The sequence below is a fragment of the Nicotiana tomentosiformis genome, chromosome 7, assembly GCF_000390325.3.
Source record: "Nicotiana tomentosiformis chromosome 7, ASM39032v3, whole genome shotgun sequence".
NCBI lineage: Eukaryota > Viridiplantae > Streptophyta > Magnoliopsida > Solanales > Solanaceae > Nicotiana > Nicotiana tomentosiformis.
In genome coordinates, this window is record NC_090818.1 from 229068 (window position 1) to 245076 (window position 16009).

General features: G+C 33.6%; 3 protein-coding genes across 3 annotated transcripts; all 3 read left to right on the plus strand.

Moving 5' to 3' along the window:
* Positions 1 to 3787: 3787 nt before the first annotated feature.
* Positions 3788 to 4249, plus strand: LOC138895058 (uncharacterized). Its single transcript, XM_070179790.1, has one exon. The coding sequence runs from the start codon at positions 3788 to 3790 to the stop codon at positions 4247 to 4249; it is 462 nt and encodes a 153-aa protein (XP_070035891.1).
* Positions 4250 to 5370: 1121 nt separating this feature from the next.
* On the plus strand, positions 5371 to 6171 carry LOC138895059 (uncharacterized). Its single transcript, XM_070179791.1, has one exon. The coding sequence runs from the start codon at positions 5371 to 5373 to the stop codon at positions 6169 to 6171; it is 801 nt and encodes a 266-aa protein (XP_070035892.1).
* A 7635-nt stretch (positions 6172 to 13806) lies between these two features.
* Positions 13807 to 15627, plus strand: LOC104111189 (probable polyamine oxidase 5). Its single transcript, XM_009620836.4, has one exon. It carries the CDS (start codon positions 14007 to 14009, stop codon positions 15600 to 15602), a length of 1596 nt encoding a protein of 531 aa, XP_009619131.1. The 5' UTR covers positions 13807 to 14006; the 3' UTR covers positions 15603 to 15627.
* The last annotated feature ends 382 nt before the right edge of the window (positions 15628 to 16009 follow it).

Consider the following 16009-nt stretch of genomic DNA (forward strand, 5'->3'; position numbering starts at 1 on the left):
ACCCCTCGTCAATACTTCTCCAGGGTTTGGCTAGATACCTACTAGGTAAGCGTTGATTTACGTACTCATGTTTCACTTCTGCACTAAATGTGCAGGATCTGACATGTTCATTTGGTGGTCATCTTGGTGCGTAGGCGCAACTGCTGAGAAGACTTTATGGTGAGCTGCAATTCCAGGCTATTTATCGCAGCCCACATAGTCTTCATCGTACTATTTACTTTATCCTGTCTCATTTACATTCCAGACAGATTTGTATTATTATTGTACTCCTTAGTAAATACTCATGCACTTGTGATACCGGGTTTTGAAATATTCTAATTGATGCTTGCAGATTTGCATATTATTATCACCTATGATTTTAAAGGTGTAAATTTCCTTACTTAATAAAATTTATGATTTCAAAAGTAGTAAAATGAATAATTAACGTGATAGTTCACTGTTGGCTTGCCTAACGGCGACGTTGAGCGCCATCACGGCCTATAGTGAGTTTTGAGTCGTGATAAAATGTATAATATATGCATAATTTATGTATTATATGTCTATAATTGTGTATAATCTATGTATATGGCTAGAAAAAGTAAACAATAAATATAGCCGGCTATTTGTGTAAAAATTTATCCAACTAAATTGCCATCTATATTTTGGTATAACGAAAGAGTCCATTACTCAAATGGTCACTCAACTATCCGAAATTATCTACTATAGTCCTCATTTCTTTCGTTTGTAACAGCAAAGTCACTTAACTATACCTATAACACTTAGAAGGTCACTCAATTAGATTTCTCAAACTTTGATTGCCAAATACCTATTTTATCCTCTAAATTATCAAGTTTGTCTTCTTTTATTTTTTTAATATTATAATTATTTTCTATTTTTAATTTATATTATGGACATACATATAGAATACATAAATTTTATTTATAAGTAAAAAATAAAAAAAATATTTAAGCATATATAATGTTAGAATAATAAAATATTGAGCATAGTAAAAAAATGAACTAGAACAATTTGATCGGAATAATAATTTTGATACTAACAACAAAAACTCAAAAATTTATTTACACAATTGAGAATGAAAGAAAATAAAAGTTTTGAAATATATATATATTCCAACACGTACTATAAAAAATAATTATTTAAAATAAAGATATTTTTATAATATACACTATATATTCTTGAAAATTACGCTTAATTATATCATTATTCCGACATTATATATGTTAGAAAAATATTTTTTATTTTTATTTTATAAGTAAAATTTATTTTTTCTATAGTTAAGTCCATAATGTTGATTAAAAAGAGAAAATATTATAATATTAATAAAAATATATTATAATAAAGATGATAAGAGTTTATACTTTAGATGGTAAAATGGATATGTGGCAATCAAAAGTTTGAGAAATCTGGTTGAGTGGCCTTTTGAGTAGGGCTGGGCATATATTGGGTATAACCGATAGCCCGAACTGATAAAATATTATTGTGTTATCGATATCGGGTTATTGAGTAAATCTCTCGGTAATGGTTTAATATTATTTGACTATTGGTTTATCGGTTCGGGTCTCGATTTGCCCAATTTTATTAACGGTTTAACCAATAACCGAATAAGCTTTATCAAAATTATAGTTTTCCATTAAGTATATAAAGCCACCTTATGGTTGTATTCTCTCAATTCTCTCAGCAGTTACTCTTCATCTTTAGACCTTAATTCTTAGAGTAAATTTTAAACTTTTTTGAATTTCTCATATTAATTCTTCGGTTAAGATTTTTAGTTTTAAACTTTAAAGAATTAATTATTCAGATTTTTAGTTTTTCTATTTGTTTCTTTTTTTTTGCACCGATTCTTTAGCATTTAAAAGATTAGGATTTTATTTTTTTCTAGAAATTATGCCCGCCCATAGTGAGATAGTTAATAAGATTAAATTATTGATGTCTTATTCTTTACTCCTACTAACTTATAACTTTGAAAATTGAGATAATTCATGGGATTTTTAAATGCAAAGAAAGTTTTATTTTCTAAAGTTGAAATTTAATCCTTTCTTAAAAACAAAAATTTAGTTCCTTTCTCAAAACAGTATGATCACTATTTCTATAATAAAAACATAAAAATTTTGGGCGTTTTGATTCTTATCGGATAAACCAATAAGGATTGATAACCGACTAACCGATACCAGATAATCGATATCTTATCGGTTTAGCATATTTATAAACCGATAACTGATATGCCGAACCGATAACATTCACAACCGAACCGAACCGACCGATGCCCATCCCTACTTCTGAGTGCTATAAGCATAGTTAAGTGACTTTTCTGTTACAAATGAAAGAAAGATGACTTTATCAGATAATTTCAGATAGTTGAGTGATCATTTAAGTAATGAACTCTGTAATGAGACTATACCCCCCCATTTATGATATCGAGCTTCAGAAGTAAATATCACGGTAAGTATAAATATATAGTAATCGAAGTCCATGCGTAAAGCATGAAACATTTCTATATATATAAGTTGTGTCTTCAATTATTGTGATTGAGAAATGAAAGTAAGAAAAACATAGGCTATTGAATTAGTTGTGGAAGGTAGAACATGAAACAATGAGTCAATGGAATGTGACAAATTCAATGACATCCGAACTTTCTTACCATACATATGGCAAGCCCTTCATTCATAGGTTTTTATGCACTACATACAGTCTGGCATAGTTGTATCTTTCTTGTCCTCCTCCTCCTCCGGCCAGGGCCAGAGCCACAGTATTATATACATGATCGGATAAACCCAGTAACTTCTACATAAACTCTGTATTTGTATTAAAAATTTATTAAATATATATAAATATTTAATTATAGAATCTAGTGATCATGAGCTATGAATTTGATGACATGTAACTTCAGAATTCATAAACTCAAATCTTGGCTCTGCTTCTTGCCTAAATTTCACCTCCAGTTGATCAAGTGAGTGAAGATAATTATGGAGTTTAAGTTCTATACATTATCGGTATAAAAAACCTTTAGCTATCGCCTATCAGAATAAGTTAACTTACAACAATAAGAAAATAGAGTAATAACCACTTTTCTTTTTTCTAGCTCTCGCTTCTCTCTACTTTCTCTCTCTAGAGAACGATAGTGAATTTACCGTGCTCAGCCATCGAAAATGGCCAGAGGAAGGCCGACGAAGAAGTAAAATAACAAGACGGCAGTGGCCATTGAGGCTATAGCCAAAAGGATTGGTGTAACAGATGCATGCAAGGAGGGCGAAGGAAACGAAGAGGAATCAGACTGGCCGACCTTGCCAATCGGAGGAGTGGACCTAATACACCACTCTCCGGTGCAATTATCACGGGAATTATGCAAACGAGCAGTAATCAGAACAAAGGAACTCCTCAATCAGTGGTTTCAGCACGTGCATGTGGTGAACTTCCACAGAAGGACCATAAGGCACAAGGAAATGACAAGGTGACGGAAATACAGAAGGTACCGGAGGAACCACAGGCGAAGGGACCTGAGAATAAGACATGGGAAAATCTAGTGGGTAATAACCGTTTCGGATTGAGAGGCATGAATCTCAGCTTTGTGGCTCCAATAATGCAAAATGGGGAAACTATAGTGGAATTATTGAAAAATGAAGTGGAGAAGGAAACAGAGAAATGGAGGAATGCTATAATACTATATGTAGTAGGAACCACACCTACGATCGGAGCTATGGAAAGGTTTATTGCTAGCCAATGAAATTTTGTGTCAAAATCTATGATATTCTACCATAATGAAGGATATTTTATAATAAAATTCACTAATATGGATGATAGTGATGCGATTCTGTATTCTGGACCTCATACTATTGGCAATAAACCTATAATCACAAAAGGCTGGACACCTGACTTTAATTTCAAGGATGAAATTCTGAAAACTATTCCACTGTGGGTCACTTTACCAAATCTCCCATTGAATTGCTGGAGTGCTGATTCTCTGAGTAGGATTGGGAGTGGGCTAGGGGTACCTTTGTACACAGATGAGTCTACATCTAAAATGGAAAGGATATCATATGCTCGAATACTTGTAGAAATGGATGTAACAGTGTCACTTCCTGTAGCTGTCAAGGTGCAGGACCCAAATGGAAGGAAATTTAGTCAAAGGGTGGATTATATGTGGAAACCAGAATACTGTGAAACATGTTTTATGATTGGCCATTGCTGTAAAGTGACAAGGCAACAAGAAAATTCAAAAACTGTGAGGATCAATGTGCAGAAGAAAGTGTGAAAAGTCAAAGGGGCAATAGGTCAAATGCAGGGAAAAGAGAAAGATATAGAGAAAGCAAACACTAAAGAGGGAAAGCAAGCAGAAACAGATAGCAATGAAGGATGGCCGGAAGTTAAAGGAAAATCAGCAGCAAAAATAACACATGTAATTGATGATGGAAGGATGATCATAACAAATGGCTTTACTGTCCTCAACAAGCAGAATGAGCACCAATAACAATCAGATCAAGTAAGACCAGTTGAGAGAGGTCAATGTAGCAGGAATGGGAACACTGGGTAGTGCAAACTCTGTTTACTCAGATATGAAAATAGTAGCTTGGAATATTAGAGGCCTCAATAAGAGTTTCAAGCAAATAAGAGTTTCAAGCAAAAGGAGTTAAGGAGATTTATTATTACAAATAAAATAAGCCTAATGGCTATAGTAGAGCATAGAGTTACTGAAGTAAAAGGAAAGCAGATAATGAAGAAGATTGTAGCAGGTTGGAGTTGGGCTACCAACTATGATGGAAATGGAAAAGGAAGGATATGGGTAATATGGGATCCTAACATCATTCAATTTAGTGAAATGTGGAAGAGCAATCAACTGATACATGGAAATGTGACTATTGGTGCAGGCAGTATACAGTTCTACTTTACAACAGTATATGGCTTACATACTATTGAAGATAGGAAAATCTTATGGCATGAACTAGAAGGGATTCATAATGGAACTGATGGGGCATGGACTGCAATGGGAGACTATAATGCAATATTGGGAGTTGAAGACAGGAAAAGTGACAACCCAGTGCAAAAAGTGAAAATAAGGGACTTTAGGGATTTCATGTTGAACAATAACATTAATGAACTAAAATATATAGGGAGGAAATACACATGGACAAACATCCATGTGTGGAGAAAAATAGATAGAGCCATAGTCAATACAGCATGGATGAATACAATGAAACAAATGGAAGTGATAGTGATGGATCCTTTCATATCTGATCACACTCCTCTGAGTATTCATTTTGATGAAACAGGGCAAGGGGTCCAAAGCCATACATATTCTATAATTATATAGCTGAAAATCCAGAGTTCTTAAAAGTGGTGGAGAAGGCATAGAGTACATCTAATAAGTGGCAAGGAATGGAGAAAGTGTGGCAGAAACTTATACTGGTAAAGCATGAATTGAAGAAGTTGCATACTGAGGAGTTCAAAAAGGTCAGAGAGAAAGTCCAAACAATTAGAAGGAAACTACAAGAGACACAAGAGAAAATGCAGGATCCAGATCACCAAACATCTCTGTTTGATACTGAGAAGGAGCTGAGAGGTAAATTAGAAAAATGGGGAGTGATAGAGGAAAGTATTATGAGGCAAAAATCAAGAACACAATGGTTAAAGCTTGGGGATTCAAACAGTGCATACTTCTATGCATGTCTGAAGAATAGAACTACTATGAATAATATCAAATCTCTTGTGAATCAATATGGCAAGCTGCTGCAAAATGAACAAGAGGTGAAGGAGGAAGTAGTGGGATTCTATAAAGAATTACTGGGGAATGCTACTGAACAAATGCCTATAATTAATCCAGAAATAATGAGAAATGGTCCAATGCTGATAAGAGAACAACAATTGAAGCTAATAGAGCCAATCACCACAGAGGAGATTTGCATTGCAATGAAGAACATAGACGACAACAAAGCCCCAAGATGTGATGGTTTTAATGCTTTTTTCTTTAAGAAAGCATGGTCGATTATAGGGGAATATGTGATTAATGCAACAAAATATTTCTTTGCCACTGAGGAGATATATAAGCCAATCAACTGCATTGTTGTGACTTTGATCCCAAAGGTTAAAAGTCCAAGTTCAATTAAAGAGTACATACCAATCTCTTGTTGTACTAATATCAAAGGTGCTCACTACAAGGCTGCAAATGGTTATGGATAGCCTTATTGATGTAAGTCAGGCTACTTTTGTGCCAGGAAGGATTATCTCTGATAACATTATACTAAGCTATGAATTAGTGAAGGGATATGGGAGGAAGGGGATAATTTCAAGATGTATGATTAAACTAAACATGCAAAAAGCTTATGATTCATTGGAATGGTATTTTCTGAAGCAGATTCTGATGACAATGAATTTTCCTACCAGATTTGTGTAATGGATTATGAAATATCTTACTACTGTGTCTTATTCCATCTAGATAAATGGCAGGCCTACAAGTCCTTTCCCAGCAAGAAAAGGGCTAAGACAGGGGGATCCACTGTCTCCATTATTGTTTGTCTTAGCCATGGATTACCTAAGCAGGTTGCTAAGAACACTGAAGAACCAACCATATTTCAATTACCATTCAAGATGTGAGAAATTACAAATTATCTAGTTGGGATATGCTGATGATCTATTATTTTTCTGTATAGGAGATGAAGTATCTATCCAAATGCTCTATAACTGTTTCATGGAGTTCTCTAGGGTGTCAAGTTTGAAAGCAAATAAGAGCAAGAGCTCTATATGTTTTGGTGGTGTAAGCTTAGCAGTGCAGCAGATTGTTATGGATAAACTTGGTTTCTCAAAAGGAGAACTGCCTATAAGATATCTGAGAGTCCCACTAAGCACAAAAAGGATGTCAATCATATAATTCCAACCATTGTTAGATAGGATAATTGGTAGAATAACATCATGGACTGCAAAATTTCTTTCATATGCTGGTCGACTTCAATTGATCAAGAGTGTCTTGTTATCAATCCAAATTTATTAGTCCCAAATATTTGTCTTCCCAAAGAAGGTGATCCATCTCATAGAATCGATATGCAAAAAGTTCATATGGTCTGGGGGTGTTGATATGTCAAAAAGAGCTTTAGTTACATGGGGCAAATTGTGTCAACCAAAAGCTACTGGGGGGATGGAACTTGCTAGACATAGCATTGTGGAACAAGGCTGTCATATGTAAACTGTTATGGAATTTAGCTCAAAAAAAGGACAAGTTATGGGTACAATGGATTCATATTTACTATGGAAAAGGCAGGGATATAAGACATATTGAGCCCAAGCAAGCTTCATGGCTGGTGAAAAAGATATTGAAGGCAAAGCAATACATGCTAGATGCTGGTGTTAACATGACAGAGATATTTGAGAAGGAGTATATAACCAACAATAGCATATACAAGCAGTTAAGAAGTGAACAACAGAAGATGCCTTGAAGGAAACTGGTATGCAATAATGGTGGAATGCCAAAATGAACTTTTATTCTATATTTGGCTATCCTGGGCAAGCTGAATACAAGAGACAAGCTAGCAAGATGGGGGGTGACTAATGAGCTATTGTGTCCTCTGTGCAATATAGAAGAGGAAAGCATTGAGCACCTATTTTTCAAATGCACTTTTGCAGCATCAATATGGAGGAAACTACTGCAATGGATGGGTATTAATAGGCAAGTTATGAAGTGGTGTCAAGAAGTAGAATGGGCATACAGCAATGCAAAAGGCAGATCAGCAAATGTTGAGATATACAGAATGACTCTAGCGGGTTGTGTCTACTATGTGTGGCAGGAGAGAAACTACAGGATTTTCAGAGCTCAGCAAAGGCAAGCAGGGATAATGATAAAGCAAATTATACAAATGATATGGAAGGGGCTATATGATGCCAAGACTAAGAAGAAGGCTTGAAGAGTTAAACTTCTATCCATGAGCGAAAGATGAAGTACTGACAGCACATACAATTGATACAAAATGGACTGATAGTCAGTAGGTAGTATAGGGAGAAAACAAAATAAAGTAATAACCTCCAGATAATTAATTGCTGTGATACTGTAAAATTAAAGTTTTTTTTTTGTAGTGCGTGTCAATATCATAATATACAGAACCTATTGCCCCCTCCTTTTCTTCTCTCCTCGATTTCTCCTATTCCTGGCCTCACGTCCTTCTCGAAAATCTCTTTTTTTGAAAAAATAGTTAGTGTATATATTACTTCAATTCAAAATCACCATCAAAGAGAAAATTAAGGGGGGACGGTTAGTGGCTCGAGAGTCTTAATCCCTTCCCTAGCCTAGAAAATTAGAAGTCCATCACAATTAATGGGTTGCTGATGTATATGATGCTTTGTTTGTTTGTTATAAAACTGTTTGGATTTTCTTCTCAAGGAAAAAAATAAAATAAAGTACGGAAAGACAATAGTAGATCAATTATTAATTTCTCATACATCAAACCAAAATTAATTTACATAAGCTTTAATTTCTTTTTTCCTGACTAAACCTTTTTGTTTATATATGTACATATGTAGTTCGTGTAGTGAGATTGATAGCCCCACCATCACTTCTTTAAGATATCTATAACTTGATAAAATGAAACTAAGCATCATTAGATGGACCATTAGATAAAGTTGTACCATTATTACAAATAATAATAAAGGGTCAGTTATTTCGATCACAACGAATTCACCTTTGGTATTTTATTTTAGAAAAATGGATCTCTCAAGTAGCTTTATATTATGGTGGCTTATTATATCTTATATATTATGGATCAGAATATCTTATGTTCTTAAAGATCAACGTGAAAATAAAAAGTTTTGAAATTGTTCTTTTTAGGACGTTATAGCATTTTTTATTGATTGGTTTATCTTACATATCTTGTATGCGGATGTTTATGGTTCCTGCAACAATAAATTTTTAATAGTAACTAGGTTCACATTCAAGTATTTATAGATATTTAGTAAATTTTTCGAATACATTTACACTGTTTTGGACAAAATCTACTTATGAGTTCACGTGAACCCGTAGGTCGGGAGATAGATCCGCCCGTGCCAGTATGTTTATGAAATGCAAGTAAACTAGACCTTTCATGAGCAATAGCCTTCAATATTGGAGAAAACAAAAATTGAATATGGTCCCAACCTAAATCAACGTATTGATAAATTGAAACTTACGGGTAAAACTCGTAATCTGAACAATCCACATCAGTCTCCTTCAGTTAATTTTCTCTAAATCTTTTTTAGAGTTTAATTTGAACTCGCAAGTAACCTTCTATTGTGTGATTATCTTCCTGTATTTTCCTCTTTTACTTATGGGAAAAGGATCCAAATTTGCTCTTAATTATTTGATTTTACCTAATTATACCACCCGTTAGACTTAAGAAAATCCCTGTTGGTATCGATTCGTATCATATTTGCTCTTCCTTGCTTACATAGTTCTAACTGGCTAATTTATCCATGCTAGAGAGCTGTTTAAATATAATTTAACTTGTTATAATATGTTATTACGATATATTTTTATATTAGCATATAAGTTTGATACGAAAAATTACATGTATTTATAGGTCAATTTTACCTTATATGTAATTTTGTTTTTACAAAATCGATGTGCACAATATAAACTCAAGTTAAACATGTTACTCGGAGATATTTGGGGGGGAGGGGGGGGGGGGGTAGAGTTTAGTGGTTTGCTACTCGAGGGAAACTTAGGCTACGAGAGACGATGTGGAGTTACATTTGGAACTCAAGAATTAGTTTGACTTAATTCTCCATTAAGCATTGATAATGATGCATCACCTCACTCTAGGGCTACTTATCGGGTGGATTGAGCGGTTATTTACTCTTAACGGTTTGGCTTATCGGTTATCGGCTTTTAAATATATTAATCCGCTAGCCACCTGATAAGATATCGGGCGGATTGGTATCGGTTTAGCTCTTATCGGACGGGTTATCGGATTGTTTGCTGACCGTTGTGACTCAAAATAAAATTCCTATGCTCGGCAGACTACATTCCAGTCTATAGAATATGGCACCTAAGAAGAGAGCTAAATAGAAGAAATAGAGAGCTACATTCCAGCGTATTTCCCAGTAGAATCATCTCTGGGGATGAACCTATTAACAACTTATAACTTTCAGAAGAAATAGAATAGAACACTGGGTATAACACATGACATCAAAATTATCTAATAGTAACTAACTCGAATAGTAAATTATAACTAAATGTCTAATAGTAAACTAGTAATAGATAGAGTACTGGAAGTGGAAGAAGAGTTTTTGATTATTTAATATATATTTGATTATTTAAAAATAAATTTTATATATATATATATATATATATATATATATATATATATATATATATATATATATATATTCTTCTTTAGATATAAATATATTCTTCTTATATATATATATATATATTCTTAACGGGTTAACGGATTATCCAATAAGAAAATTGAATAATCCGCCCCCAAACCGATAAGCCGTTAATAAAAAAAATTCAATCCGTTCCCCATTCGTTAAACCGTTAAACTGATATCAATAAGCCATTAAGCTTCGGTTTCGGTTCGGTTTTGAACACCCCTACCTCACTCCCATAAAATTAACTGGACCAAATGATACTTTATTGGATTTAATTAAACGACTATCATGCTCTCCTTATAGCGCCATTTTATAGCTTGTTTCGCCAAGCTTCTCCAGGGTCAAAAGTACTTTTTTTTTAAATTATCTTTTTTTGATAGTTGAAATATTTGGACAAGCTTTTAGAAGAATAAAGAAAAATATTTTTGAGTAGAAGTAGAAGCAGTTTTAGAGAGGCAGAAAAAAATAGTTTCTCCCTAAAATCACTTTTTATAAGCTTGGTCAAACACTAATTGATGCTTAAAAATGCTTTTCAAATTAATTAGTGAAACACAAACTATTTCTCATCAAAATCAAAAACACTTTTAAGCAAAAAACACTTCTCAAAATAAAAGTTAATTTTAGAAGCTTGACCAAACAAGCTAAGTTATTAGTATAGTCATCACTTAAAGGCTTCACTAATGAAAAAGGTTATAAAAACTAACATATACATTAATTAGAAAAAGTTAATTACTGCTACAGCTAGAAAGGTAAAATTGACCAACTTTTAAGTAAAGAGATGAATAGCAATATAATCAGGGTTGCGGAGAAAATACTAAAACCCGACCAAAAAGATAAATAACCATATTTAATCTTTTTAGAGTCACCTTTAAAACATCTAATACTTGTAGAATATATCTAGCTTTTTATAACTTTTATACCATATCATTTTAGAATCAAGACACTGTGCTTACATATCTGCACGGCCTTTAATGAAGATTTAGATAAAGATTAAAGCTTCGGGTATCGTAAACTACCCAATAAACAATAACCAGAAAAAAACAATTTGGAAAGATAAAGATTAGATAAACTATAACCAGAATAAAACAATTAGGAAAGATAAAGATTAGATGGAGAATACATGTACTATAATTCATTTCAATAAAAACTAACTGTAGCTACAACAAGATGATGGGATACCTATCACGTGGTGCAACATATACTATTTTGGTGAAACTTTTAAAGCGAAAATACCCGATAACCTAATTATGGTTGCTTCATGCACGTTAATTACAGAGGCGAAACCAAAATTTCAAACTTTATGGATTTTAAATTTTTAGTACGATGACTTCAAGTACTTATAACTGGATTCTAAATTTAATATTTGTATATATTTAATGAATTTCTTAACACGAATATAATAATTAACCAAAAGTTATTGGGTTCGGACGAATACATTGTCGGACTTCTAGCTCCGCCCCAATTAACCCTATTCTTAAAATCAATTTTTCCCTCAAATATTTTGAGCTGCAAATGATTATTCAATTATAATAATTTTTAGAAAGACGCGTGAAATTTAGAGAAAAATCATTACATTAATTGTATCTATGCATTTTTTCTTTGCTTCCCTTGCTCCAGAAAGATCAACTTTATTTGCATTTACACCATAAGATTCGAACCTCCAATTTAGTCAGAGGCCGATCCAAGATTTAATGCTTATGAATTTTTACAATGATTTCGAGTAAATTTTCAATAATAACTGGGTACACATTAAAATATTTCGAACACATTTATATTATTTGAATAAAATTTATTGGGTTCACGTGAACTCGTTAGTTGAGATGGGGATCCGCCCTAATCTAGTGAATAGTTATGATATAGACGTGTTTTATCAGTATAGCAAGCCTCGTTCATCTTATCTATACTAGTTTAATTTATTTACTTCAATATTTATATCTATAGCTGGTAATTGTTTCTTGAAAACGATTGTGGATTCAAAGCAAGAATTAATACTTGTTATTTGCGTCCAAAATGCGCCTTACAGCGCCAAAAGAACAGATGGGACATCCAAACATTAGAGATTAATGTCCGGTCGCTAATACAAAATCTCGAATCCTAACAGTTCGTAAAATTAAGCTTTTTCACTTGGAAAACAGCGCAGGTTATCTACTTGACAAGAAGAAAGAAATAACGCTATAAACTTTACACATATAATGCTGGAAAGAAAATTATTCTTGCTTTTCATATGACGTTGGCCATTGTGTCTTCATTCCATGATAGACCTTGAAAAAGGAAAAAACAAGACCATTGATATTTGATAGACCAAAACATCCAAATTAAAACAGTGTCCTACATGTCGAGATGTCTTGTATTTTAACTTTAACGACACAATAATATATATATACTACTACTGCACTGACTAACTTCGTTTTCCTTATAAATTAAACGTACGTTTCGCTATATATATATATATATATATATATATATATATATATAGTGTCAGATTAAGCGTAACATCTTATTGTGTAAGATTACTCGAAGAGCTTCTCCTTCTTATTTGATTCAACTAATTAATTCTTGCCTTTTTTGTCATAGTTTATACATAAACTACATTGCAGAAACAACTTATCTACCTTCGCAAAGTATCTTCCTCATGCCTCACTTGTAGGATTACACTGAATTTTTTAATTTATTTTATTTTTGTTGTTGTTGTTGTAATACATAAACCACATAATTCAATCAGTTGTACTTGGAAGGTATATTCCATTTCCATATCGTTTGACATTGAAACTGAGATCAAGGGAGTCAAAATCCTTATTATTATTGAATGCCTTCAAGAAAATAATCATGCTAAACACTATGTCTTCAAATATGTAAGGTCAATGGGGTTCTGAATTGTGAGTTGTGATTACATTGTTGAAATAATTCATGGCTTTCATTGACTAATCAGCACTATTCAAAGGTGTTTACAGTACTATGTGGGCCTTTTTTTTTTATCTGATTCACATGTGAGGTTGGTGAGAGGAATCATCAACCTATTATTAGTCTTGACATCAATATGTATACAAAGCTAAAACAAGTTTTAATGTTCTTTTTTAGTAACAAGCCTAGTTATGAATATTCCCACACGTGTTATGAAGAGGGCTTGAACAGGAAGGAGCGTATCCAGTAGTATAGTTAAAGCTTCATTTGAAACCATAACGTTTAGTCTAAACCTGTATTTATTTATGTAAAACTGTTAAAAATAGTATTAAATTATGAATTCATAACTCCGACAAAGTGATGACTTCAATAGTAATTAAAAAGGTAGTACTAACCATAAACTTAAAATTTTGAATTCACCGCTCATTTACGCATTGTGAATATTTTATATTATGCTGCATGCTTAGCATGTGGCAGTAGGGTAGAGAAAAGCTAATAAAGGTGGGGTTAAGTTAAAGGATTGAATACAGTAACACTAATGGCCAAGAAAAGTAGATCTATGTCTTTATTAGATCGAATAAACTATGCAAAAAAAAAGGGGGGGGGGGAATACGAGTGCCCTTATGTGAAAGATGAGATAGCTAATACACTCCTTATATATTTGATTCTTGTTCAGTAGTAATATTTCATACAAAATTCTCACTCTCTTTTCTCCCTAGCTTATATTCTAGATATCATTTCCTTTTTTTTGGGTATAAGAGATTCAGCATATATAATTAATGGGGAGCAAGAAGCCAAAGGTAGTGATAATTGGGGCAGGAATGGCTGGCCTTACAGCAGCTAATAAGCTCTATAAAACAGCAGGATGCAAGGAATTATTAGAGGTGTGTGTAGTAGAGGGTGGTAATAGGATTGGTGGAAGAATTAAGACATCAGAATTCTGTGGTGTCAGGATTGAAATGGGTGCTACTTGGATTCATGGAATTGTAGGCAGTCCTGTTTATAAGATTGCTCAACAAATTAACTCACTGCAATCTCAGCAACCTTGGGAGTGTATGGATGGAGATACTGAACCATTGACCATTGCTGAAGGTGGACATGAACTCAATTCTTCCCTTGTTGAGTCCATCTCCGACCTTTTCAACAAACTCATGGATTTTGCTCAAGGGAAATTAGTCACTGAAGATGGTGTGTCCAATGAAATTGCTAAATCCAACAATGGATTAAGTCTTGGTTCTTTCCTCAGGAAAGGACTTGATGCTTATTGGGAATCAGTGAAAGGCGAACGCGAGGATATTGAGGTACAAGGGATAGATAAATGGAGCAAAAGATCACTTGAAGAAGGGATTTTTGCAATGTTTGAGAATATTCAAAGGACTTATACATCAGCTGGTGATTTGCAAATGCTTGATTTCAGTGCAGAAAAAGAGTATCGAATGTTCCCTGGAGAAGAAATAACCATTGCCAAAGGGTACATGTCAGTGATTGAATATTTGGCATCTGTTCTGCCACCTGGTTTGATCCAATTAGGCCGAAAAGTCGCAAAGATGGAGTGGCAGGCTGATGGTTCATTACAATTTGAAAATGGTAGTAATAATAAGGCAGTGAAGTTACATTTTGTGGATGGATCAATTATGTATGCTGATCATGTCATAGTCACAGTTTCACTTGGAGTTCTAAAACAAGGGATTGATCAAGATTCCGGTATGTTTAATCCTCCACTTCCTCATTTCAAGACTCAAGCAATCTCAAGGCTTGGTTTTGGTGTTGTCAACAAGCTATTCTTGAAACTAAATCCAACCCATGATCAAGAATTTCCTTATCTGCAGATGGTTTTCCATCAATCAGAACCAAACCCAAAAATCCCTATGTGGATGAGGAGGACAGCTAATTTATCTCCAATCCATAGCAAGTCAAGTGTTTTATTATCATGGTTTGCAGGTAAAGAAGCTCTTGAGTTGGAATCTCTTGATAATGAGGAGATTATTGATGGTTTTTCAAAAACTATCTCTAGCTTTCTTTTAAACTCAAAACATTTCAAGAAATCAAATGACTTGTGCTGCAATGGGCATGCAGAAAGTAACTTTAAAGTGGAAAAGGTGTTAAAGAGCCAATGGGGAAGTGATCCATTATTCTTGGGTTCCTATAGTTATGTAGCAGTTGGATCAAGTGGAGATGATTTGGATATTATGGCTGAGCCCTTGCCAAAAAGGACTAGCATTCATTCAAATGGTTGCTATACTCCTCCACTTCAAATTCTTTTTGCAGGGGAAGCAACACATAGAACTCACTATTCAACAACTCATGGTGCTTACTTTAGTGGCCTAAGAGAAGCCAATAGGCTTCTTAATCACTATCATTTTATTGATATATGATATGATAAAAATGTTTGTTTTTCAATAGAGCCTAGCCAGGTTTCTTCTTGCTTTCTTTATTTTTATATTTTTCTCCTGTGACCATTACTATTGATTTTTCTCTGTGTTTGTGATGAATTCCTTTTTCCTTTCCTCTCCTATAATTTAGCAATTCTTGCTCTATTAAAGCAAACTAGCTGACCATGCTTGGGTGCTTATAAATTATTATTTGAAAGATAAAGGTAAAGAAAAAAGAGCTAGCTTTGGATCTCATCAAATTTGGTCCATCTTTGTAGAGTCTCCTTTAGTATGGTTTAGTTGACAGGATCCGATAAAGCCGGCCATATCCTGCTAGGACATTGTATCTCTTGTAAAAAGTATTCATATATTTTCCTTTAAAAAAAATTTAACAACATAGGATTGTTGAA